General features: G+C 39.2%; 1 protein-coding gene across 2 annotated transcripts in view; it reads left to right on the top strand.

Moving 5' to 3' along the window:
- The window catches only part of BLNK (B cell linker), a 75,772-nt gene extending 53,838 nt beyond the window's left edge, over positions 1-21,934 (top strand). For both annotated transcript variants that reach the window (XM_037138914.2, XM_037138913.2), the window contains exons 9-17: positions 5,081-5,150; positions 6,845-6,872; positions 7,612-7,654; positions 9,917-10,001; positions 10,428-10,459; positions 13,484-13,560; positions 14,595-14,678; positions 16,687-16,842; positions 21,546-21,934. In XM_037138914.2, coding sequence (XP_036994809.1) covers positions 5,081-5,150; positions 6,845-6,872; positions 7,612-7,654; positions 9,917-10,001; positions 10,428-10,459; positions 13,484-13,560; positions 14,595-14,678; positions 16,687-16,842; positions 21,546-21,665 — 695 coding nt within the window. In that variant the 3' untranslated portion in view covers positions 21,666-21,934. The remainder of the gene's footprint in view (positions 1-5,080; positions 5,151-6,844; positions 6,873-7,611; positions 7,655-9,916; positions 10,002-10,427; positions 10,460-13,483; positions 13,561-14,594; positions 14,679-16,686; positions 16,843-21,545) is intronic.
- The last annotated feature ends 5,097 nt before the right edge of the window (positions 21,935-27,031 follow it).

Raw genomic sequence — 27,031 nt, 5'->3', positions numbered from 1 at the left:
CTGAGACTCACTTGGCTCCAGCTGGTGTTCAGTGAGTCTTAGAGATGGTGCATTTAAAGTACCTGGTACAGAGCTCAGGTACCGGAGTGGTCAATAACAAGATGCTAAAACAAAAGGAGCAATAATCATATTTACTGAGTTCCTTTATGAGTTATAATTTTTCACTCCCTTTTCATGTGCAGTTCAATGGTTTTTATAAATTATTACATTTACAGGGTTTTGTAACCATCACTGCAGTCCAGTTTTAGAACTTTCTCATGCCCACCTCAACTCTGAAAGATCCCTTATGCTCATTTGTGGTCAATGCTGTTCCCACCCCCAGTCCCATACAACCACCAGTCTGCTTTCTGTAGCTATAGATTTGCCTTTTCTGGGTATTTCATATAGATGAAGTTATATAATATGTAGTCTTTTCCATCTGGCATCTTTTACTTAGCATAATGTTTTTAAGCCTCAAATACTTTTAATCCCTTTCCAACAATATTACTTTATATTTAGCTAATATTTTGCATTCTTAAGGTTGCTCTGTTATCTTACCACAGTAACTCTGAGTCAGGTAAGGTATAAATGGTGGTGTCCCCCATTCACAGGGGGGAAACTGAGACACGGTGCCTTGAAAGAGGTCACTCAGCCAATTTTCTGGCAGAAAAAATAACTAGAACCCTGTCTTCCTAATGCAAGACCACAGGTTTTCCACCAGCTCTGTCCTCCCCCACCAGCAGAGGAGAACCAGCATGCCCTCTGATCTGATTGCAGAAGTTATTTATAAGGAGGGAAGAGGAAGGAAGACGTTGGCAGACTGTTTGGAGATATGAAGGAAAGGGAACCTCAGCAGAACAGCCAGGCAGTAGATGTGACAATGATAATGAACTCAGGCCAGACGAGCCCTTGGCATTTAAGAAAAGGGAAAACCCACCCCTGGGAGGAAATTCTAACTTAGACCTTCTTCACACTTCCTTATTTTTCAGACAAGGTTTATTGTTCTCTTCCCTGAAATCTTCATTAAAATCTATGAGCAGCCGAGTGTATTTTTAGGGGCAATCTCAGGTATGAAGAATTTGAAGAACAGTATCAATTTGGTGCAGTAGCTAATGAAACATAATAGGACTCATACTACATACTCAGACAACATTTCAGTTTATTGTCACATGAAATGTTACAAATTTTGACTTAGTTTCTTTTTCAAAATGTCTTTAAATCACATCTATGTCATGCGACATGTAGGTAGGAGTTTCCTGGGAGGGGGTGTTTTTTTACAGGGTGCTGGGGAAGGGGGCTCGTGGAATCAATACCTCCCACCCTGTGCCACTGAGAGCTTATGTAAATAGGCCCAACGTAAGAGTTGTATACGGAAGGGTTTGGGAGTAGATTGCAGCGTGGGGAAAATGGTCAATATTACCGTAATGGCTATGCATGGGGGCCAGGTGCGTGCTTGAAGTATTGCAGGGACCACTCTGTAGGGTGTGTGACTGTCCGGCCACTGTGCTGTGCATCTGCAACTAATGCAGAATAATACCAAATGTAAACTGTAATTGAAAAAAAGAACTGTGTGTAGGAAAAGAACAGGTGGACACTGAGGGAAAGCCTGGAGGCCCTTCTGGTAAAGTACAGGAGAAGAAACTTTAAGATCTCTCTTTTTAATACTTTTTTTTAAAAAACAGGAACTATGCAGGTTCATTTTTATTGGTATATTTCTTTTTTTGAACACTTAATTTTATTTTGTTTCATTATTTTAATTTTTTGTTGTTGTTGAAGTAGTTGTCTCCGTTTTCACCCTGCCACGCCCCCTGCCACATATTTTTAAAATATATTTTATTGACTATGCTGTTACGGTTATCTCATTTCTTTTCTACCCTTTATTTCCTTCTACCCTGTAACCCCTCCCACCATCATTCCCCCACTTTAGTTCATGTCCATGGGTTGTACATATAAGTTCTTTGGCTTCTCCATTTCTCGTACTATTCTTAGCCTCCCTTGTCTATTTTGCACCTACCATTTATGTTTATTCCCTGTACCTTTTCCCCCCTTCTCCTGCTCCCACCCCCCCACTGATAACCCTCCATGTGATCTCCATTTCTTAAATCTGTGTTCCTGTTCTAGTTGTTTGCTTAGTTCATTTCTGTTTTTGTTTTTTTTAGGTTCAGTTGTTGATAATTGTGTTTGCTGTCCTTTCACCGTTCATATTTTTATCTTCTTTTTCTTAGATAAGTCCCTTTAACATTTCATATAATGGCTCGGTAATGAGGAATTCCTTTAACTTGACCTTATCTGGGAGGCACTTTATCTATTCTTCCATTCTAAATGATAGCTTTGCTGGATAGAGTAATCTTGGATGTAGGTCCTTGCCTTTCATGACTTCAAATAATTCTTTCCAGCCCTTTCCTGCCTGTAAGGTTTCTTTTGACAAATCATCTGATAGTCTTATGGGAACTTCTTTATAGGTATTTGTCTCCTTTTGTCTTGCTGTTTTTAAGATTCTTTCCTTATATTTAATCTTGGGTAATGTAATTATGATGTGCCTTGGTGTGTGCTTCCTTGGGTCCAACTTTTTGGGGACTTTCTGAGCTTCCTGGACTTCCTGAAAGTCTATTTTCTTTGCCAGATTGGGGAAGTTCTCCTTTATTTTTTCAAATAAGTTTTCAATTTCTTGCTTTTCCTCTTCCCCTTCTGGTCCCCTATAGTTTAGATGTTGGAATGTTAAAGATGTTCCGGAGGTTCCTAAGCCTTTCCTCATTTTTATTTTGAACTCTTGTTTCTTCATTCTGTTCTGGTTGAATGCTTATTTCTTCCTTCTGGTCAAAACCATTGATTTAAGTCCTGGTTCCCTTTCCTTCACTATCGGTTCCCTGTATATTTTTCTTTATTTCACTTTCCATAGCCTTCACTTTTCCCTCCAGTTTGCAACCATACTCAAGCATTTCTGTGAGCATCCTCATTACCAGTGTTTTGAACTGTGCATGTGATATGTTGGCTATCTCTGTGTTACTTAGTTGTATTTTTTCTGGAGCTTTGATCTGTTCTTTCACTTGGGCCATATTTTTTTTGTCTCAGTGTGCCTGTTACATTGTAAGAACCTTAGGTATTCACCAGGGCAGGGCAACCCACATCACTGCATTGTGGTGCTGTATGTGGGGGAGGTGTCCAAGTGGGAACAATGCCACTGGCTCAGCTCTCAGTTGGCTTTCAGTCACTTCTCCCACTATCCACAAATAAATTGGGCCCTTCAGGTGCTGATTCCTGGGTTGGAGGGTTTGTGTACATTCTAGGAACCTGTGGGTCTCTCCAATAAACTCTCCTGTGAGGCTGGGAGTTCCTCCCACCACCACAACCCCCACACGTATTTTCAGTCAGAGGTTTTGATGCTTCACTTCCCCACACTGGAACCCTGGGTTGCATGGTCCATCTTGCTCCCCAGTTGTTCCTCCTGGTTTATCTGCACACAAATGTGGGACCACTCAGTCCCACATTTAGCTGTAGCCTTGCCGTGAGTCCTCTCCTCACCTGCTGCCCACCTCTGCCCCTCCTACCAGCCTGGATGAATGTTTCTTCCCTAATTTCTTAATTGTTGGACTTCCATACAGTTCTATTTTCCCACAGTTTTGGTTAGTTTTTGTTTTTAGATTTGTTGTTGTCCTTCGCTTGGTTGTACAAGGAGGCAAAGTGTATCTATCTATGCCTCCATCTTGGCCAGAAGAACCCTGCCCCATAGTCTTAATACTCTTTGAGGCCTTCTTTTGTTTTGTTTGGAATAGCTGGTTCTGTCAGATGAGGTGGCCTGAGGTGCACATTTTCCCCCGTTAGTCATTCTGAGAGGGCAGAGGCCTGTCTCCACTTCCTCCCCTTTCTCACAGCCCCTAACACAGTGCTTTAGACACACTATCCATGTCCTCAATAATTCTTGGTAGTTGATATTTACTTCAGCGTTTACTTATATGTGCTTTATCTCACAAATTAAAATAGTATATACTGGAGGCAGGTCCAACCAACATTAACAGAGTATCTATCCTCTTTAAGTCCATTAGGAATTGCAGACTTACAAATGTAGGTTCTTAATAAAATATTTATTCAGCTCAATTTAACTCAATAAATAGGCTTTGTTTTACTGCGCAGTAATGTCCATGCAGGCGAGCATGGGCCCGAGAGGAGGCAGCCGGGATCTGCTGAGGGGAGCCGGCTTAGCTTCCAGTCTCTCCCCCTCCAGGCTTGCTCTTTCTCTCTCAGTGGTGAAGCTGTGTGTCTCTTATCTTTTTCCCTGATAGTGATTGCCCGGCTTCCATCTTCAGGGAGGGGGAGGGGGAATTGGGTGCAGTGGACAAGGCCCTTTGGGTCCCTTCTGTGACCTCAGAAATGAGATCAGGACAGTAGCTTTCCACTTTCACAACTTGCCTGTGCAATGGGCAAAGGCCCTCAGGGATGAATGAATGAGTACCCTCAAATGTGAAGTTACCGGTGAAGTTATAGGTGTAGGTACTGGTGTTTATGTGACTATGAATGAGCAATGCCAACAAGTGTCTATCAGGGCACTTGTTGGGTCTGTGCCTCCATTTCTAGGCACCTTTGGTGTGCACGTATCTGCCAGTGTGAACTCTTGGCTGTCTCCCCTAGGAATGCTTGTGCGGCTCTCACTGAGCCCACAGAATCAGGGGTTCTGGGTTGGTCCCATGGGGAAAGGAGAAGGTCACTCAGAAATGTTACTATCATGGACTACATTCCTTGTACTGTACTACATCCTCATGACTATTTTGTAGCTACCAATTGGTACGTCTCAATCCCTTCACCTTTTTTACCCAGTCTCCCAACCTCCCTCCCCTCTGGCAGCCACCAGTCTGTTCTCTGTATCTGTGATAAAGTCCCTAATTCTCATCCTAGTTCTGAGCCCATAAGCAGACATTTTAAAAAAATGTTTCATCTTCACCTACAGGTTTGCCCCAATAGCTTCAATGTAGCTATCTATATATACTTCACTGAAAGTAACAAAAAAATGTGCATGCATTTCTAACCCTGTCAGAAAGGCCAGCCTCACCATGACCATCAGCTCCAGATTCAGGACTTGGAGACTAACCTGTGTGTGTTTGTACAGGTAGAAACAGCGGGGCCTGGGACTGTAAGTCATCTTTACCTGCTGTGCCATCCCCACTACCCAGGGCCGGGTGAGTACCTGTTGCAGAGAAGCAGCTCTGTGAGTCTGGAGTGGATGTCCTCCAGCACTGGTCTGAGCAGGGCTTGCCAGGAACCATAAAAGAGTCTTGCCTGAGAATCAGGGGGAGGGTGCCTTTCCTCTCTTTCCATACCCTTGCTTGGGCAGAAGAGCACACCTCCCCAAGTTCAGATGCAGGTGCACCTCGCATTACAATAGATGTGTTCCTGAAACCCTATTGCCCCATTGCTCTCCTCCACCCTCACAGCATCCTTCAAGTTGTACTGGGGGTGCCCCTGCTGAAACAAGAAACCACTAGTCTGTCCTCCCATAAACTTTTAGTTAAATCTTGAGTTGTTTGACCTACAATGTTCCACAAGACAGAAGCTCCAGCACCCAAATAATCCTGAGGCCCACGTGGAGGTTTCATCTTTACTTTCTACTCACCTCCTCTTTCAAGTTCTTAATGATCTCTAAACAAACATGTAGTTCACATAGCATACCCAGGGGTGTTCAATCAAAATAACACTGTCTGTTTCCTTTGAAAAGTGAGGTGAGAGAATCACTTCTTACTGAACCACAAGCATTTTTGTAACTGTCAGGTAAGGATCGTAATGTGCTAATGTTACAGTGGCCCCACAACTTTACATTAGCTCCATAAGCTGTTGTAGAGACCCATCAAAATATGTCTCAGCTGGCCTGCATTCTGTCTCTGGGGAAAGCAAAACAATTCTTAATTTCAGGGTGTTTGTTAACCAAAACTCTGCTCATTTCCCACTTTGGACAAGTTCCTGAATTTTTTTGAGCCTCGTGTCCTAATCTCTAAAATGTAGTAATAATATCAATAGAAAAATGTTACTGTGAAGTTTAAATAACACGTGAAGAACCTAATTCTGTGCCAGGCATCACAGAGGCACTTGGGAATTGCTAGTATTCTTCCCCCATGCTTCCAGCATTCAGCCAAAAACAAAGCAAGAGAGACAGACAAGCCGTATTTAAAATAAACACAGCAGAGAAGCATTAAACCTTAGAAATATTAGATTCCAATCTCTTCTGGAAGTAAAACAAACCAGAATTAACATTCTCAGCTCAGGCAAGCTCCTTCAGGACCACAAATCACAGTGACTTTCAAACTCGTGTTGGTCTTAGCTTTCTCTCCTTGGAATGAAGTCCTAGGCTGAAGACTGGAAGAGAATAGTCCCCTAGAAGCAGATGGAAGCTGGCATGAGGAAGTACCTGTGGCAACCTTACCTGCATGGCCATCCACATATCTCCCATCTTCATCTCTGGGCAGCCGCCCAGGGTGCCGTTGGAGGAAGGAGGGCTCTGTGTACACACGGAAAACACTGATTCTGGTCCTCGTTTTACAGATGAGGAAACTAAAACTCCAACTGGCCTCACAACCCAGAGAAAGAGGCCTGAGGTCACAGAGTAATTAATAGCAGAACTGGAACAAGAGCTCAGTTATGCCAACTCCCTGGCAACTGGCGCTTTGTTTATCCACAGTGAACCTCTGCCATCTGCCAGTGGACTCTGTCTGAGGTGAGGGGTGGGTCACAACTAAACCCCACTTCCTCCCTCTATGCCCTTCCAGGATAGTCTTCCTACACACTCCTGTCACTTTCATTGCTCTAGTTTAAATGATAAGCAGATGGCTCTACTTTATCTTTTTGTGTTTTAACAAAGCCAATCTTTTTTATTCCCCAGGAAAAAGCCAGCTACGACACTGAAGACAGTAAGTTAATTTTGCAGTTACACACACTTCCTTTTCCCACAGTGTTGATTCTTATCCACTTATTTGAAGTTGACTGTGCTTCCAGATCAGGTGAACACAGCAATCTCTTAGCAACTGAAGTCGATGCCTGAAGTCCTCAGTTAGCCTGAGAATATGCTCCCTGGAAGGAGCTCATCCTCATTAGACTCTGACAGCTTCCCTGAGAGGCAGCGGCAGCTCAGGGGCCAGGCTCTCTGCCTCCCGTGACATGTGCCTTCCCCTCCGGGATCCCCTGTGTCCGCTTCCCAACCCTGTGTCTGGGGACCTGGCAATTGCATATCAGGCACATATAGACCTTGCTAAACTCAGATACTGGCCAGAACAGAGGGAACCTGGACCAGCCCACTATTCAAGGAAGCCCACCTTGACCTGGTATCTATTCTGTAGACTGATATTTATAATCACCCAGCAAACCCTGAGATGAAAGCCACAAGCTGCCTGGGGGGGTCATGGTATTCATCAACCCTACAGCAGGGAGGTGTCAACACCAAGAGGACATTGCTCCTTCCGTGAGACACATCCAGTCAGTTGTCACTTAAAGCAAAGGTCATACTAGAGACCACATGTTTTTAATTGTTGTTCTTATGACTGAAAGAATAACTATGCATCAGAGAAATGTTCTCCCCAAATATTTATTTTAATGATATTGCTTTGACTTTTATTTCCACATTGAATGTCTTTGCTCCTTTTTTTAAAATAGATGCCACTTGCCTCTCAACAGAATGCCTCAAGTGTTTGTGAAGGTAAATCTCTTGTTATTTTAAAGGAGGAGCATGTCCTCTAAAAGTTATTTTAATTGAGAATTTATATATAAATGTCTTTCTAAATTCTTTCACTATTTATAAGCTAATCATAAATATGAAACTCAACTTTCTGAACAAAATGGATTTCCCATTACAATGAGTAGTGAGTGACAAAGCTGGTCAGTCCCTGAGCTTGCCTGGGCAGCATCTTTGCAGGGGTTACAGGCTGCACACCCCAAACCTGTCCGTTTCCAGACAGGTTTTCCTGCCAGGAATGGGGCCGTGGCCTTCTATTGGTACGAAGACTAATTCAGAGCCATTCATGCATCTTAGACTAATTGTTTAGTTCAGGAATGAAACTTTTAAAACCTTGTTTATTTGAACCAGTTTTTTTGCTAAGTTTTCAAAATAATATTTTCTGAGTTCAAATGTCTGTCTTAGTGTATTTTCAAATGTTTTCCTTCTTTCGTTTTCTTATAACCCTAAAACCTTACATACACTTTTTATTAGGACATTCCTATTTTTAAAATATTTGTATTTGAAAAATCCTGGAGTGGGTGAGGGGACAGAAAGCAGTAAGAACCGTCCATAATCTCAACACTTAAAGTACCATGTAAAAGTTAAACTTCTGTACCTATCTGATTCCACACTTGAAGATACCTAATGCTAAAAGCTTAGTGATTGTTTCCCCATTTCCTGGGTTAACACGAGCGGATCTACATAAAGTGTTTTGGTTTCTCTGACAATAAATGGTGCACATTTTCTGAATGTCCATTACAACGCACCTGTCTGCTTTACTTGCTCCAGTCATTAACTTCCTCAATAAGTTTTTACATTGGTTCCCGCATCTTTCTCCCCCAGGGCCATTTCTGAGTATCAGTCCCTCACTGCTGTCTTGTTTTCTTCTGCCTTTCCTTCGAGGCTTCTGCCCTGCTGGCCTTCCATTCCTCGCTGTCCTCAGGCCTGTTGAGCAGGGAGCGTGGAGTGACAGTGGGGCCACAGGGTGGGCCTCTGCAGGAAGTTAGCACAACCCTGCGCAAATTTCATGGCTTCAGGAGCCTCTGAAAAGCAGCCAAGAAGGGGCTCATGGCATGCTCTGTGTGGCTCAGAGGTCCTCATTCCCCAAGGGCTCCCAGCGCAGAAGCATGGCATGCCATCCAAACCCAAATTGGGAAGCAGCCTCTTCCCACCTATAAAGGAAGCCTGCAGAACGACAGGGCCAAGAAGATGTGATCAAAGCTAATCGGCTGTGGGGTCCTAATATGATCATTGTTCCTCCTCCTGACACTACCAAGCTGTTAAGTTGTGAAAGAAACCTCTCCCATAGGCAGCTCAGAGTAACTTGCCACAAGCTTGAAGCATGATCTCTAGAGGTTCGGGGCTTCTGAATTTCAGTGCACCGCAAAACCCCTGAAGTCTATCTTACCATTCATTTAAGTCTTTGAGTTCTTACTATTGTTACTCCTGTGGGTTCCTATAACAGGAGATTAACAACTCTCAACCTTTTTTCTATGCAAGAGATACGCCAGGGACATACCCGGATTTTAACACACTCCAGTCCCAATTTGAGGGAAGATAAAGCATTAAATAATTTATAATCACACTTATTACTAGTTCAGGAGTAAAGTTCATGATGGACCTCAACATAAATTCTTACATTGCAGGTTGTGCCTGTGTCCCTGGGTACTTGTTGTAACTTCTCCTCTTCCCCTCAGGAAAACCCAGTGACATGCAAGAGAGGTTAACATTGTTATAGAGATAACCTTGATTTTGCTCAATTAATTTTTCAAAAAGAGTAGATCATTCACAAAATGTCCTATCTTACCACTTATCAGTAAGAAATTTCTTCAAGTCATGTCTTATGATTAATGAGGACACACACACACACTCAGGGTGTTGTGACACCTGTGGGGAGGCCACATAGAAAGCAGGAGGTGGGTGGCTAAAACCTGCTCCTGTTCTGGTTCCTACCTGCACGCACACACTTAATGGTCCAGATCCCATGGGTTCAGTCCCCGCCATGTACCTTGCCCAGAGATGAAAGCAGAGTATGCCTGAGACACTGGGGGTGGGAGAGCTGGTCCTAACAGCACAAACACATCACCAGACCAACAGATGCACAAACAGATGACATCCTGGGGAGAGAGATGTTCGTGGGAAGACATCCATCTAAATCCAGTGCTCCTCAGTTGATGTTGCTCGGTTTTGGGATGGGGACAGACGTTTCACTCTATTTCTAATATAAGAATTCTCTTGATACAGAAAAACCTATCCCTGCTGAACGCCACCGAGGATCTAGTCACAGACAGGAAGCTGTGCAGCCACCAGCATTTCCTCCTGCTCAGAAGTAAGACTCCTGTTGCTGCAGGCATTGTGCCTGCGTTGTCACACCACACAGTGACGTTGGCTTGTGGTGCTTGGTAAAATCTGGTGTTCCATTGCTTTGCAATTAAATTTGCAGGGATGTTAAGTTTTTAAGTAGGTAACAATTTTAAAAGAATGACTTAGAATCTCAGAGACCTAATATTCAGGTTAACTATTGTACTTAACTAAAATGTAACACCTTAGTCAAGGCTCCTCCTTTTTCAAAGCAGAGGGAACCATTTTTTTATTTTGAGGGGTTTGTGCCCCTATTACCTTTAGATCTGGTTCCCTGGCCGTTGCTGTTGATTCCTGTGTGATGTGCTTGTTCACAGAGTCTTCACTGAAAACAGAAAGTCAAACACTCATTTTGTGCTCTGCCCTCCAATTAACCTGAAATTCTTTTTTTCAGACAAGTCCATCAGAAACCTGTACCTCTGCCAAGTAAGTACAATGGAGTCATGAAGAGTGTTATCGGGTGGTAGTGGAGATGGCTGTTCCTTCCTGTCCGAGTCGCCTGGGTTCCAACGGAACTCGTCACTTCCGGCTGGAGGACCTTGGTGTCCTCTGTAGCTTCATCTGTAAAATGGGGCCAAGAATATTGTCATAGACTTGTTTTGAAAAGTAGAGAGATTTGAGATATTTTCATTTTTAGTATTGACTGAATATTTTACTGGTCATACTGGTCATATTTTACATACCCGATTTTTTACAAAACCAATATAACTGTTTTCAAAGGAAGTAAAACAGCCTCTGCAAAATACCTGGCAGTGTGCTTGGCACATAGAAGGTCCTCGATAAATGATAGCTCCTCCAATTAAATCTGAAATATATTTTAATGAGCATAAAATAAATCTATTAAAGGTACCCTGGAAAGATTTGGAAAATGTCTGGATAATTTTCCCAAGGAAAACATTACCTCACCCTAAAAATATATGAATCAGATAAATTATGCATGCAGAATATAACTGATTTGCTTTCTATTTAATGTAGGGGGAAAATGAAAAAATGAAACAAAACAAACCCTACTTTACCTGGGTAATTTGGAAAATATGTCAAAATAATCAAGATTCAAGAAATTTAAATTCGCAGAATAATATTTTTGCTATATATACCAAAAAAGTGTTTATACTGAACATAAATCAGTTTTTTAGGTTTTTAATTAGATTTTTCATTCTTCTTAAATAAATAAAACATACTAAATACAAATTTTTAAAAAAATTCTGAACACAATGTGAAAATGGTTTGGCTATAGAAATTTTATATTTCAGTATGTAAAGCTTTTTCATACATTTTATTATTTTCTACCCAAAGTCATTTTTTCAATTGATAAGTATGTATTGACCATCCGCTCCATGCCAGGTGCTCTTCTAGGTACAGGGAATGACAGGGCAGTGGATAAAACAGAACCCTTGCCCTTATGGACTTCGAGTTTACTGGAGGAGACAGGCAGAAAAAATAAACAACCAGTTGAATCGCATAATATCAAGTAAATGCGGAAGTGCTATGAAGAAAAACAAAGCAAGGAAGCAGAGGATCGGGTGATAGACACGATTGTTTTAGATGGGGCAGCCAGGGAAGGCCTCGTCTGTAAAATGGAGTCTATAGCTGCTCTCACAAAGGGCTGATGTGAGGAAAGAATGAGTGAAGATGTGGAAAATGGAACAGGACTGGCATGAATTTATAGCTCAGAAAAGGTCAGCCTTGAACTCCCGCAACTTCCCAAGCTGCAGAAACCACCAACCCTCCTGTACTGCGTGTCTCAGGACAGCCTGCCCACTCCCCATCTTCTGCTGCTCCCCACATGCCTAGAACACTCCTTTCCTTCAGACCCGACATTGCTGGGCCTGCCAAGCCCTCACCCCTCCTCCGTTACTTTGAACATCCTGCTGTCTCCTGTGAACTCCCAGGACACTTTCATCTGAAGCACTTAGTTTATCTAAACCTGGTTCTCCCACAGACTTTGCCTTTTAATAAAGGACAACTCTGATGGCTCTAGGCAAAACCTTAGAGTCACCCTTGACTTCCTTGCTTGCTTTCTTCAAATACTTTCCAGCTATGTCTTCAAAAATATACCTGGAATCCAACAACTCGCACTGCTTCTATTAATGCCGTTTCTTTCCTAGCCACGTCATCTCCTGCCAGGGCTTGCAGAACACTGAATTCACCTCTTCTCTCTGCTCTTACCCCCTTTATCTATTTCCAACCCTGCAGCTAGACTGACCTTGTCAAAAGCAAGCGGATCACATTACTATTGAGTCCAAACCTTCCAAAATCTTCCCACACCATCTTTGCTAAAGCTCAAGTCATGTCACAGGGGTTCACAGGGTTCTGCAAATCTGGTTCCTTCACCACCTCCTGTCTCCTTTCCTCACTGCACTCCAGGCATAGTGGCCCCTCTCTAGTCCTCCAATATGCCAGGCCTTGCATTTACTGCTCCTTCTACCTGGAAGGTTCGTTCCTTGCCTCCTCCCTCTCCATTCGCAAATCTTACCCAAATGTCTCCTCAGCCAGGCCTTCTTTCCCTGACCAGTGTATTTAAATGTACTGCTTGTCTGAGGCTATCCCTAACCCCTTTCTCTGCTTATTTTTCTTCAGAGCACTTACGGCTCTGTAGTATGGTATATATATTTACTTATGTCTTTATTGCCTATCTCACTCCATTAAAATTTAAGCTCCAGGAAGGCAGAGCACTTTGCTGTTTCGTTGCCTTGTATATTCTCAATGCCTTGACCCGTGGCAGGCACATAATCATGAATGAATGAAAAATGAATGAACAAATGAAAGCAGCTAAGTATTTTCTCTATTTAATGCGTCTTCACACTTAGACTGAGTTTATGCCTAAGGCAGCAATTCTCAAACATTTAGGAGAATGTTTGGTCTTGGGAGCATTTAACACTCTTAAAGTCAGACCCCAAAACTTGAGTTTATATATTTCTACTTATATTAGATGTATTCATTAAAACAGATATTTAAGACATTTATTAGTCCATTGCATTTAATATTTTATTAACTCATTACATGTTAACATAAATAACATATTTCTTATGAAAAATAGCTATAACTTCCAAACAAAAACAGTTAGTGGGAAGAGAGATATGTTTTACACTTTTTAAATCTCTGGAATAACAGAGATTTAAATGCCTGGAATAACAGAGGCAACTGGATTCTCCTATCTGATTCTACAGTCAGTCTGTCACAATACATTTTTCTGGTTGAAGTATATGAAGAAAACTGGGTTTCACAGAGATATGTATCTGGAAAAAATCCCCTGAAAGGATCTTGGGAATTCCTCAGACTCAGGCATCCACAGACGATGTTTTGGGAACCATTGCTGTGAAGGATTTTTTTAGTGTGTGTGTGTGACTTTTCAGTGTGCGTCCCCTGCAGCACTAATGTAGTGTTGTAGTACAGACATAGATGCTCAAGAAATAATAAAGATCTGTTGCTTTTTCAAATCCCTTTCAGGGTTTCCAGAAGCAGGCAGCCCAACTGTGGATGTTCCATCACCCAGCTTTTCATCTAACTCCAATGTGTCAGAACAGGTATGAAATAAACACTTGTTGTTACCAGTAAACTTCAGGAAAGGGCATGTCTTCTTCCAAGAGAGAGTTTGGAGTGAAGCTTGAGAATAGACTATATTTTAAGTTGGCTTGTGAGTCGTCATGTGCTGATGGGTACAGAATACATTTTTGTTTCAGTTATTAAGACCTTTCTTAATTTATTCCAATCTGTATTCTAGATGCCCTAGATAACAATTTGTGGTTCTTCAAAACTATAAAAGAAGTGTGTTACTTTTTATTGTTCTTTCCTTCACATAGCTTCTCTTAAAACTATGTAATTTTCCCAGAATAGATCTGTGGAGGCATATGATATTAAAAACACACAAAACAGCACAGCCTGTAAAAAGAGTAAGGACTCTCTGTGCCCTTGGTCAAGTCTCTCTAGGCTTTTCTCAAATGTAAATTAAGGATTACAGTATTTATCCTTCTTGCTTTCAAAGTAGCTACAAGAATCATATAAGATAACATTTGTAAAAACAGTTTGGAAATTATAAAGCACCCCACAAAGCAAAAATAAAACAAAAAACCCAGGAAGATCAAAAAGGAAAGGGAGACTATAACTTATTTAGGAGAAAGGAATAAGTGGTTCAGGAATCTAGCAGGCTTTAGTTCTTATGTTCAATGACTAAGGTTAGAAACTAAGGCCAAATGGGAAAAAGTCAATTACATAACCCTGTAATTGACCAAAGGAAGCATCAACTTTACAAATTACTGGTCCACAAGGAGTTAGGCCTGTCTTGGTAATGCAAAGTGGAACTCTGTTTTTCACGCACAGAAGTTCCATCTCATGCTTAAGAATTGCCTCCCTTTCAGACAGGGGGAGAATAAGAATAGTATAGGAAATGTAGAAGCCAAAGAACTTATATGTATGACCCATGGACATGAACTAAAGGGGGTGAATGTGGGTGGGAGGGGGTGTGCAGGGCAGAGAGGAGTGAAGGGGGGGAAATGGGACAACTGTAATAGCATAATCAATAAAATATATTTTTAAAAAAAGAATTTCCTCTATTCCACAGGAAGCTGATGTTCACTGTAAGCCATGGTACGCTGGTGCCTGTGACCGAAAGTCTGCTGAAGAAGCGTTATACAGATCAAACAAGGTTTGGCCATTTTTAAATCTCATATCCTGTCCTCAGCCTGTAATAGGCACTGTTGTCATCCTATTAATAATATGCTAATTAAGTAACTGCAATAATTATGATGCAGGGATCTTTTTTCTTTACTTGCTCAGGAGGAACTGCCATCCCATCTTCTTTTTCGAGCGTTTTTCTCTTTGTTCCTCCATCTCATCTCTACTTGTCCTTCCATCTTGGCAAGGATTCCTAGGCTCCAGGGGGCAATCTCAGAAAGGCTTGGTGCTGTCTGAGACCCATTCAGGAGTGCACAGTAACAGGCTATTCTGGATCAATGCATGGGATAAAACGCTGAGGTTGAGAGGGAACAAAGGACCCTGAATGAGATTTTAGAAGCATCCAAGCCCAATCATGTAGCAACACTAGGAACAGTTTGGACAATCTGAGATTAAAGTACCCCTTTTTCTTTCTCTTTTCCTCTTCCTTTTTTTTCACTTGCATCCTGCTTTGTAAGAATATGTAATATTTGCATACTAGTTTTGCCACCCTCATTTTAATCCAAACTCTACAATGAAACATATTAAATACTTCCTATCATTCCCTTTGCTGGCTTCACCAGTTATCTCCTTTTGCTTGATGAAGATTACCTTGTGCTAGATTCTCAGGGAGAACTATGTTTCCATTATCCCCTGAGTTCTTGCACATTCAAAACTTTTTTCATAGCCCTATACCTGGAGAAAATCTTGGTTGTATATTTTAAAAGTGGCTTGAGCTTTTAAAAGTGTTGCTCCACTGGATTGCCTTGTTCTACCTAATACTATTTTCTTGCCATTATATGTAATCTAATATTTTATTCTAAAACCCTGCAGACTTTTTGTTTTTAAAGTTTAATAGTTTTACCAGAATATGTCTCTGAGTTGATTTTCAGATCAATTTTTTCAGACAGATGGAGGCCTTTCAACAAATAGTTTTGTTTTCTCTTATTTCCAATATGTTTTCTTAAATTATAGTCTTAAAGAATCTCTCTGTTTCCTTGTTTTTGTTTATAGGACTTAATTTGCATGCATTTTTGGCCTTTTGTCTTCCTTTCATTCCAACCAATTTGACTCTGTTGCTGTTCTTTTTAAAAAATTTTCCCCAGCCCTCTCTGTCTTGGTGGTTTCTATGCCTTCCTTCAGAGATTTATTAAATATTCATTTGAAATAAGTTTGTCTTTCTTTTTCTTTTCTTTGCAGAGAGCTTGACCAACTGTTGTTGCATTTTTCTTCCTGCGTTTTGTCAATTTTTTAGTTCATAATTTTTGAATTAAGGATTCTAGAGTGCTTTATAAAATATTTAACTAAATTTGGAATGTTTTGTTACAGTTTTTATTTGCTTCAATATATGTTTTTGGAGAGAGAATTTTCATCAGCTGAAATAGTTTTATTCCCAATTTCTACTTTCTTCTTGAAAGTACTTAGGAATAAAATTTGTTCGATCATTTTTCTTATTCACAGGCAACTTATGGACATGATTCCTTGTTTAAGAGTACCCTTTAGATTTCCTCTTAATGCATCCCTTCACACATTCTAAATCCTATAAACATAATATCTTATTTAGTGCATCAAAAAGTACATTGAGCACTAGCTGGGATGGCTCAGGTTGCGGGTTCAATTTCTGGTCCAGGCATGTATGAGAGGCAACTGATCAATGGTTCTCTCTTGCATCAATGTTTCTCTCCTTTCCTCTCTCCCTTCTTCTTTCTCTAAGAGCAATAAAAAGAAATGTCCTCAGGTGAGGATAAAAAAAAAGTGCATTAATCTCACTCAGGATTTCCTGTAAGTATATATGAACATGTAAATATAAAAGCTTATATTTTGTATAAGTATGTGTTTAGTGAAGTGTTTTCTTGGAAAATAATAAAACAAACTTATCAATAATAAAATCACATAGCTAAATAATTATATTTTAAACATAGGTACTTTCATAAACTAATATCAACTTGTAGAAATATAAGTAATACTAACCATAATTATGCTTTTTGTTTAATAAACAGGATGGATCATTTCTTATTCGGAAAAGCTCTGGCCATGATTCCAAACAGCCATATACATTAGTTGTATTTTTTAATAAGCGAGTTTATAATGTCCCTGTGCGCTTTATTGAAGCAACAAAACAGTATGCTTTGGGCAGAAAGAAAAATGGTGAAGAGGTCAGTAATTTCTCTTTTAATCCAACTCTATAGCTATGTATTGAGCACAATGGCATTGTACTGTATTAGAAGCTAGAGATGAGGAGAAAGGACACAAAAGTACTTGGTCCACATGCACTCATGTTATAAACAGATAAAGTACTATGTTTGGGAAGTATATCCTGTGAGAGAACAGAAGGAAGGAAAGACTGGCATGATGTAAAGGCTGCAGTTGAGTCCTTTTACCCTGCTACTTAGTGGGGTCAGCCTGACTCAGTATTTGAGTCCAGGGGAACATAAAGATCAAGATTAAAATGTGAAGTGATATTAATATTATAAAAACATCAAGGTCAGTTTCCAGAGCTCCTAAGTCAAGAACTAGGACCTCAACTTAGATTCCAAGGTGGATGACCAGGGAAGGATCAGAAGAGATGCAGTAACCTGAGTTGAAACATTAGACTATACCCTTGGGCCAGAATAATCTTTTGGGCTTGCAGCAGGAAAAAAAAAACATTAGGTCAGTAGGTCTACTCAATACAGGAAGTCTTGCATACTGACCAAACACAAACTTCAACACCTCTTTAATCTGGACCAAACTCAATGCTTACCATGGCTCTGTTTAGCTGGTTTGTTCCTATAAATGAACCCTGAAATATGGAGTGGAATAACGCATGAATGGTCAGAAAGGGAGTGATACTTGTTCTGGTCTTGAATGGTGGGCTGAATTATAGATAGAATGAAAGTTAAAGTGGATGAGAAGAAAAGTGGAAAGAGCAACCTAAGCAGAGAAAATAGCATTTTAAAAGTTCAAAATATTTATTTTCAGAATTCTTTCAGAAAGAACTACATTCATTCCAAACTCAGCACTTGTTAGGTAAGGTAGTAAATTGTTAGGCAGTGTCATAATTTCTGAAGTGTTTGTCTTCTCCACTAGATGAGGCCAGGGACTAGGCTACGTGCCTTGCTCACCTCTGTTTCTAGAACCATAGCACAATGGCTGGCTTCAGTGGATGGTTGATAAGTACTTATTATTAAGTGAGAGGATTTGTTGATTGAGTGGTTACAGGCAGGAGAATAGCATTTGTAAAATTAACTGATAAGGTCTTATGTCAATTAGTGTACTCTTTATTTTGCTTTTTAAAAAATGTGGTGAAAACACATATAATAAAATTTACCATATTAACTACTTAAAGTATATAGTATAGTAGTGTGACATATATTCACAATATTGTGAAATAGATCTCCAGAACTTTTTATTTTGCATATCTGAAGCTCTATTGAATAACTCCACTTTCCCACTCCCCATAGTCCCTAGCAACCACTATTTTACTTTTTATTTCTGTGAATCTGACTACTTTAGATACCTCATATAAGTGGGGTCACATAGTACAATGTTCTTTTGTGACTACCTAATTTCACATAGCATAATATCCTCAAGGTTCACCCATGTTGTAGCATGACAAGATTTCTTCCCTTTTTGAGGCTACCTAGTATTCCAATGTATTAGACATCACGTTCTGTTTATCCATTCATCTGTTGATGAACACTTGGATTGCTTCAACCTCTTGGCTGCTTTAAATAGTGCTGCTATGAACATGGGTGTGCAGATATCTCTTCAAGACTCTGCTTTCAATTCTTCTGGATATACATATCCAGAAGTGGGATTGCTAAATCAAATGGTAGTTCTATTTTTAATTTTGGAAAGAACCTCCATGTTGTTTACCAAAGTGATTACATCATTTTATAATCCTGCCAACAGTGCACAAGGGATGCAACTTTTCCACATCTCTGCCAACCCTTGTTATTTTTTTTAATAGTAGCTATCCTAATGGGTGATTTCATCATGGTTTTTATTTGCATTTCTCTGATGGTCAATGATGTTGAGCAGCCTTTCCTGTTTGTTAGCCATTTGTATATCACCTTTGAAGAAGTATCTACTCTTAAAGTCCTTTTCAAAATTTTAAATCAGGTTATTTGATCTTTTGTTGTTGAGTTGTAGTAGTTCTTCATTACTCTGGATACGAATCCCTTATCAGATATACAATTCACAAATATTTCCCCATTCTGTAGCTTACCTTTCACTTTGTTGATTGTGACCTTTGTTGAACAGAAGTTTTTAAGTTTGATGAGGTCCTCTTTGTCTATTTTTGTTTTTGTTGTCTGTGTTTTTATGTCATGTTCAAGAAATCATTGTGAAATACAATCTCATGAAGATTTTCTCTAATGTTTTCTTCTAGGAGTTTTTATACTTTGGGTTTTACTTTGTTTTTAATTAAGTCGTAGATATTTAGAAAATGCAAAACTCTTGAATCTGAAACCACAAACACTGATCAAAATTAAACTTGGGTTTTAAATGATAGATTTCATTATCATTTAACACCAGTTAAATTTTAACAACAGTCTTCATTCTCAATACAACCTTCACCTGACAAACCTTTTAAAGTAAATGCTCCTAATAGTAGTAACCAGTGGTAGGAGGTAGTGGTGATCCTAGCAGGACAGAGTGGCTTTGGATGGATGGTTTCATTCTAAAGCCCCCTCAGGGGTCCCATACTACTTCTACCAGAGGATTAAGGGTGGATGAGGGAGCTGTCCTCTTTAGAGGTCCTGAAATTCTTGTAAACAGGATTCCTCTTGGCCGAAAGAATCTTCATCCCTACCTTAGAATGGATAGATCAGAACTTTACCTCTTTCCCCACATATCCAGCCTATGGACAGCAAAATACATAGCATATTATTTAATGGCATCTGGAAGTATTGACAGTGTCCATTAAAACTCTTACTTAAACTATTTATAATAAAAAGATTGTTTCTCCCATTTACTGAACATCTGAATGAAAAATGAAAACTTTAGTTACATGATATCATTTCTGAGGATATTTTGAAAAGTCTGTCTGTTTTTGTGTTTGGGTGTATATAGGTAGAAAAAGCAATCAACTGATTGTTTAACTTTTTATGTAATTATTTTGGCATAGATATACTATTAAGTAGTTTTATAGCTCTTGTATGTGTTTTTTTATTAATCATGAGATTATCAGTTATCAAACAAGTTGTTTGTCCATATATGAATATCCTGAATACACTGAATTAGTCTAGGCAGGAAAAAACAGGAACACTGAGGGGAAATACAACTAAGTTAAGCTCAATTTTTTCATGTAATTAAATTTAAAAAATAGGCCAAGACCACTCCCTACAAACATTTCAACTCAACCCCCTTCTTCAACATTAAATCCCCAAGCAATATTAAAAAAAATATTCAGGGACTAGGAAACAATGAGGTTCTTGTTTAAGTATACAAATTCTCTTTTATGTTTCTTGGGTTCAGAACACACTTTTTCCCTTGGAATCCACTTCAAAGAGCTTGTGCTATTCATTTCTGGTTCTTTAGTCCATAAATTTAATTTCCAACTGCATCAGTTTAACAACATACTATGCCAAACAAACCAAATGAATATCTTTATGTATATCATTGGCAATTGCAACAGAACTGAGTGATTGAAGAGGTAGTAAGGAATAAAAACTGCAGGTACTCAAAGGTCCCCATCTCTCACCTCTCCACCCTGATCTAATATTCAGATAGCCAGTTATCTAAAAGACAACTAATATTTCATTTGAAAAAGTTGACCAGTATTTCAAATACTTTATTTAATTCAATATATAGATATTTGGAGGCTATCCTAAGAAGTAATATGGCTTTTTATTTTTTTATTCCAGATGTTTGTCTTTATCTAGAAAGTTAAAAGAACAATAATATTAAGTGGTGATAATTACTAAATTTATGGCACTGTTGCAAAACTCCTTTTAAAAAGTGACTGTAGCTCTGGTGGCAGGGGGGAAAAGGCAACCATACATTGATGTTTCTTTCCCTCTCTCCTTTCCCCCTTCCCCTCTAAAGATAAATAAATAAAATCTTTAAAAAAATAAAATAAAAAGTTTATTCCTCAAAAATTGTTTAAAAAAAAAAAGTGACTCTAAATGCATTTATTTGATGATTGTGAGCTGTAACACTTTTGTATAATCAATGAATTTTATTTCATGATCTGTGTTATGTTTGTTGCACATTTCATTTAAAACATTGATCATTTTAAGGAAAAAAATGATAATCTTAAAATCTAGAGAACAGGAATTAATATATGGAATAATAAATATGTATGTCAAAAGCCTAGCATGAAGTTCCATTTTCAATTAGGCACTAATTTACCTCTAAACTTACAGGGTGCCAAAGCAAAAATAGAAACATGAAAGCTTATAAAGCTTTCCTTATTTATTAAAAGAGAAAACAGAAGAATATGAATTTATCTGGGAAATAACACTTCCCTGACACTAAATTCTAAGGTTAGTTTATTACAGAAGTCTTTATATCTAAGACTGTGCAACCTAACAATAAATAATGTAGAGAAATTCACTGTATGACAGTTTTATACTCAATACTAAATAAAAAGACAGTATTAAAATATTACTTCATAATTCAATGAAGTAATTTCTCTAAGTACTTACACTAGTTGAAGCTGTCAGTTGTGTTTTTAGTCTTTCTGAATATAGGAAAGGCTGAGTTCTGCCCCCTTGAAGGTTATAGTCTTTGTTAAATTAGACATTTTTTATTAGAATGTCAGCTGGGACCTAATAACTGACTAACTTGAGAAAATAAAAGTAGGTGAGGGAGTGAAGCTCAAAATTAGTATAAATGCCAGTGTATAATTCATCTACTTTTTTTTTTGCTCCAGTACTTTGGAAGTGTTGCTGAAATTATCAAAAATCATCAACATAGTCCCCTGGTTCTTATCGACAGTCAGAATAACACAAAGGACTCCACAAGACTGAAATATGCCGTTAAAGTTTCATAAGATTTTTTTAAAAAAGGAGGTCAACATCACTGCTCCAGACATTTTGCTCTATCTCTACTTTTAAGAAAAAGTCCCCAAGCTTCATATCTTGAATTATGGATCAACCAGGAATAAGACAGAAGACAGAGGCGGCTTTCGAGGTGGTCGCCCATTTCCTTGGAAGAAGCTCGTTTGGACTTGTTCTATTGCCCGACCTCGTGAACTGTTAATATCTGGTGAGGAGGAGTTATCATGCTATTAATATTCTCCAAATAAACATTTTTATTTAAAAGAAACAAGTGTAAAGTATTTTTAGTCACATAAGTAAATAACACTCTTTTCAAAATCAGAAAATAATAATCTTGGATAAAACAAAGCTGCTGGAAATTTCGGCCACTACACTGCTCACTGGCGCACCAGTGTAACTAGGATATCCATTGTCAGGGCCCGGCAATTATGCCTTGCTTACAATTTTATTTGTAGAAAATAAAAATATAGGTAATTTGTGATGGTTATTAAGTACAGATAATGGAAGGAGGTGTCATAGTTCCAACTATGGCAGATGTATATAGAGGTTTTTGTTCATGATTATGTTGTCAGCTTTGCTCAGTAAAATAATTATTACCTCTTTGATCTGCATGTCTATTAAATGGACACTAAAGATGCTATGAGGTTCAAAGTAAGATGAGAACAAAACTAGACCAAAAACTGAGGGAAACAGAACAAGGGCAGGAAAGCAGAGGGATGAGCACAAAAGATGCCATTGTGAGCAGCTATATCCGAGGTCTTAGTTCACCCCAGAAATGTATTATCCTTTGTGCTTTGTATTCTGCTTATACTTTAGACAGCATTAAAATGATAAATTAATTAAATACTTAACATACTTAATCACTGAATAAGATAGCGATCTCTGAAAGGATTATGAAAGGCTAGAAGGTAACAATTTCAGAGTAACTCACAGGCTCACCTGTAAAGATAATTTTATTTTTAAATGCCATATGCTGCATGGTTACTATTTATAAGTTCAGTTGCCCAAAGAAAGATATGTTGATGTCCTGACCCCCAGTACCTTAGAATGTGTTCTTATGGGGTCTTTACTGATGTGGTCAAATTCAGATGAGGTTGTTAGGGTGGGCCTTAATCCAATATGATTGGTATCTTTATAAAAAGCGGGAATGTGAACACAGACACAGACATACACGGAGGGGAAACGAAGTGAAGAGATGCCTAGGGAGGGCACCATGTGAAGACGGAGGATTAGAGGGATGCGTTTGCAAGCCGAGGTGTGCTGAAGATTGCCAGTGAACTACCCGAAGCTAGGAAGAGGCGAGGAAGGATTCCCCTGCAGGTTTCAGAGGGAACATGGCCCTGCTGACACCTGGATTTCAGATTTCTAGCCTACATAACTGGAAGACAGTATATTTCTGGTTTTTTATTCACCCCCACTGTTGGTACTTCGTTATGGTAACACCGGGAAACTAATATAATCCACGCACATTTTTGACAATGGAGTCAGATATAAATTGCTTTTAGAAATTTTGTTTGGAAAGCTCTCTCTTTTTCTTCTAGGAAAACAATGGAATCATTTAGAATGTACTAGAAGAGATAATTCACCTTTTAAGGAAAACTGAGTTTATCTTTTCTAAAGCAAAGCATCCATTTGTAGTGTGAAATATGACCTTCCTCATTCATCAGTTTTCCTCAGTGTTACATGGAATAATTTTCTAATTAAGTGGATCCTCACTAATTCCATTTGTTACTACAGTAATCCTGGCTCCATAGCAACTTATCTTGCCCTACCCCCACTCTCCTCCTCTGAGTGGCCTATTCCATCCAGCTAGGTAGCAGAGCATAGACATGAGGTTATATTAATCCACTGTCATTTGATACTCAGCAATGTTGGGGTGGGTTTCTGGAGCAGAGGCTGTGAGAATTTCTGGGAGATTAAGCCAATCTCTGCTGAGGGATCTACTCCACAAAACTGGGAGAAACACCTAATCCAATACAGCAGTCGCTCCTCACCCTGACCTCATACAAAAAGTCCACTGGAAGTCTGCTGTATGTACTTCTGTAAAACCCACCTCTGCAGGTGTGGTATAGGCTTCTCTATGACACTGGAAAAGCCTTCACAAGATCTCAAAGGCCCTGTCTGTGATGTTCAATGCTAGGCAAACACATCATTTTGCATAGGATGATTTTCAAACAGGCTAGGTAGTAGAATTGCAGTTCTAGTCCAAAAGTACACTGCATAGCATCTGAAGGAAACTAACCACTTTAGTTCCTGTCCTCTGTTTCAGGGATATTGCAGACTAGATTGCGGCTTCAGTAGTAGAAAGGCTGTTCAAGTTTGTTCAAATAGACAACAGAGATGGGAACATTAGGCCTATGGCCATCAGAAGCCCGATGGGCTGTAACAAATGAGTCAGGGCAATGGTTCAGAGAATGTGCTTTCTAGGAATTAAACCATTCTTGCTGCATGCAGCTGTGACAAACTTGCCTAAAAGAGAGCCCCAGAGAACAGAATGCAGAGATGTGAAGCAAAGCCAGCACCACATGAGACATCATCTGAAAGCAAGACTGAATTCCTGTCCTTCAAAATGGCCCTAAGATGCCATATAACACCCTCTAAGCAAGGCTTCATATTGAGACCTGCTTCTCAACAAGGTTAGTTGCACTTAATCCCCTTGACAATTAGCAGCTGTGTTGAACCACAAGGTGAAGCAGCACTGGCTTCAGAGTTAGATCTGGATACCCTATCAGGGGTGTCCAACCTGTGGCCCGGGATTGCTATGAATGCGGCCTAACACAAAATCGTAAATTTACTTAAAACCTTTTTTTTTTTTGCTTGTTGGTTTTCATTAGTGTTTGTGTACTTAATGTGTGGCCCAAGACAACTCTTCTTCCAGTGTGGCCCAGAGGTGCCAAAAGATTAGACAACACTGCACCAGATCTTCCATTTATCAGTATAATATCAGGCATGTTTCTTAACACTCTAAACCTCAGTTTCTACATTTGTATTCTGGTAATGATACAAGAGTTAAAATAAGTAGTATATGTTAAGTACATTTAGTTGGGCCTGATAAACTTTAGTTCCTAGTCTCCTAACCAAAATCTCCTGTGCAGAGACTAGTCTTTGAACAATTTGTCAAATAAACCCACCTATAAGTATTTTTGAACAGCTCTGGCCAGGTAGCTCAGTTAGTTAGAGTGTTGTCCTGAAGCGCCAAGGTTGCAGGTTGACTTGATTCCCAGTCAAGGCACATGCAGGGGTCAATGAATGCATGACTGGGTGGAACAACAAATCAGTGTTTCTCTTGCTCCTTTCCTCTCACTCCAAAATGAATTTTTAAAAAAGTTAAGTATTTTTGAATTTAATTATTTTAATTGTGTCTTGGAAAATCCCAAATATTTCTCTACATTCATAGTCATTAATCTTTTAGTTATCGCAAAATTCCTTGAGAATATGATGAGAGCGATAGGCCTATGCCCCAAGTGGAAAATGCATTTATACATACACACAAAATCTCATCAAATTTCAAGAGATACATGGGACACTAGAGCCTATCCATGGACCACAGGTCCCAAGATTCAAGGCTAAGGACCCTTGTCCTACATAATCTTAAACTTGAAAGCATCAAGGTGGACATACTATTCTACTAAAAACCTGAAAGCAACTCCTCCAGTAGCTGAGAAGCAGGATACTCCAGTGGTTTTGTGCAAGGGTTTGCGAGTCAATTGCCTCTGTCTCTGCTTCTAATCCAAGGTCCACCAATAACAGATTGTGTAAACTTGTACAAAGTATTTGTCTTGGTTTCTTCATTTAGAAAATGGAGAATGATAATGCAAACTACCTCACAGAGTTGTTCAATTAGTGCATTAAATATTATAAAATTTCAAGGTGATTATTACTCTTTCATTCAACCATCCAAAATTTATGGAGCTTGCCATATCTCTGTAAGGCAGATGAAATGTATAAATAATCTCAAATCATTGAAGATGTCTAGATGGCTACTCAAATACTTTTTAAAATCAGAGTTATCATTTTATAAAAATATCAAACAGAACTTTTATCCAGAATGATTACTGTCCTTGAAATAATGGCATGCCATTAGAATAACCCTTGTTTTAAAAAAATACAAAGAGAATATTAGTCCTTACTCAAAATCACTTACCTGCCATCTCGAGTGCAATGCCTCACTCTTTTTCCCCTAAAAAAAGTAGAATATTTTTGCCTTACCTGGTATCTTTTTCTTTCTTTTCTTTAAGTATATTTTATTGATTATGCTATTGCAGTTGTCCCAATTTTCCCCCTTTATCCCCCCTCCACCCTGCACCCCCCACTCTCCAGCATTCCCCCGCTTAGTTCATGTCCATGGGTTGTACATGTAAGTTCTTTGAATTCTGTTTCCTATGCCATTTTTTACCTCTCCCCATCTATTTTTACCTACTAATTATGCTTCTTCTTCCCTGTACCTTTCCCCCCTATTCCTCTCCCCCACTGAAAACCCTCCATATGATGTCCATTTCTCTGATTCTGTTCCTGTTGTAGTAGTTTGCTTAGTTTTTGTTTTCATTTTTCATTTTTTTAGGTTTATTTGTTGATAGTTGTGAGTTTGTTGTCATTCTACTGTTCATATTTTTTTATCATCTTCTTTTTCCTAGATAAGTCCTTTTAACATTTCATTTAGTAAGGGCTTGGTGATGAGGAACTCCTTTAACTTGACTTTATCTGGGAAGCACTTTATCTGCCCTTCCATTCTAAATGAAAGCTTTGCTGGATAGAGTAATCTTGGATGTAGGTCCTTGCCTTTCATAACTTCAAAGAATTCTTTCCAGCCCCTTCTTGCCTGTAAGTCTTCTTTTAAGAAATGAGCTGACAGTCTTATGGGAACTCCTTTGTAGGTAACTCTGTCCTTTCCTCTTGCTGCTTTTAAGATTCTCTCTTTATCTTTAATCTTGAGTAACTTAATGATGATGTGCCTTGGTGTGTTCCTCTTTGGGTCCAACTTCTTTGGGACTCTCTGGGCTTCCTAGACTTCCTGGAAGTCTATTTTCTTTGCCAGATTAGAAAAGTTTTCCTTCATTATTTGTTCAAATAAGTTTTCAACTTCTTGCTCTTCTTCCTCTGGCAACCCTATAATTTGGATATTGGAATGTTTAAAGTTGTCCCAGAGGTTGATTCCTAAGCCTCCCTTCATTTTTTTGAATTCTTGTTTCTTCATTCTGTTTCAGTGGAATGTTTATTTCTTCCTTTTGTTCCAGATTGTTGATTTGAGTCCCGGTTTCCTTCCTGTCACTGTTGGTTCCCTGAATATTTTGTTTTATTCCATTTTGGGTAGCCTTCATTTGTTCTTTCATTTTGCAACCAAGTTCAGTCAGTTTCATGA

Source organism: Artibeus jamaicensis, unplaced genomic scaffold, assembly GCF_021234435.1.
Source record: "Artibeus jamaicensis isolate MK-2021 breed Jamaican fruit bat unplaced genomic scaffold, CSHL_Jam_final contig_252, whole genome shotgun sequence".
NCBI classification, from domain to species: domain Eukaryota; kingdom Metazoa; phylum Chordata; class Mammalia; order Chiroptera; family Phyllostomidae; genus Artibeus; species Artibeus jamaicensis.
The sequence above is the reverse complement of the archived record's forward strand: the minus strand, read 5'-3'. Positions and strand labels throughout refer to the sequence as shown.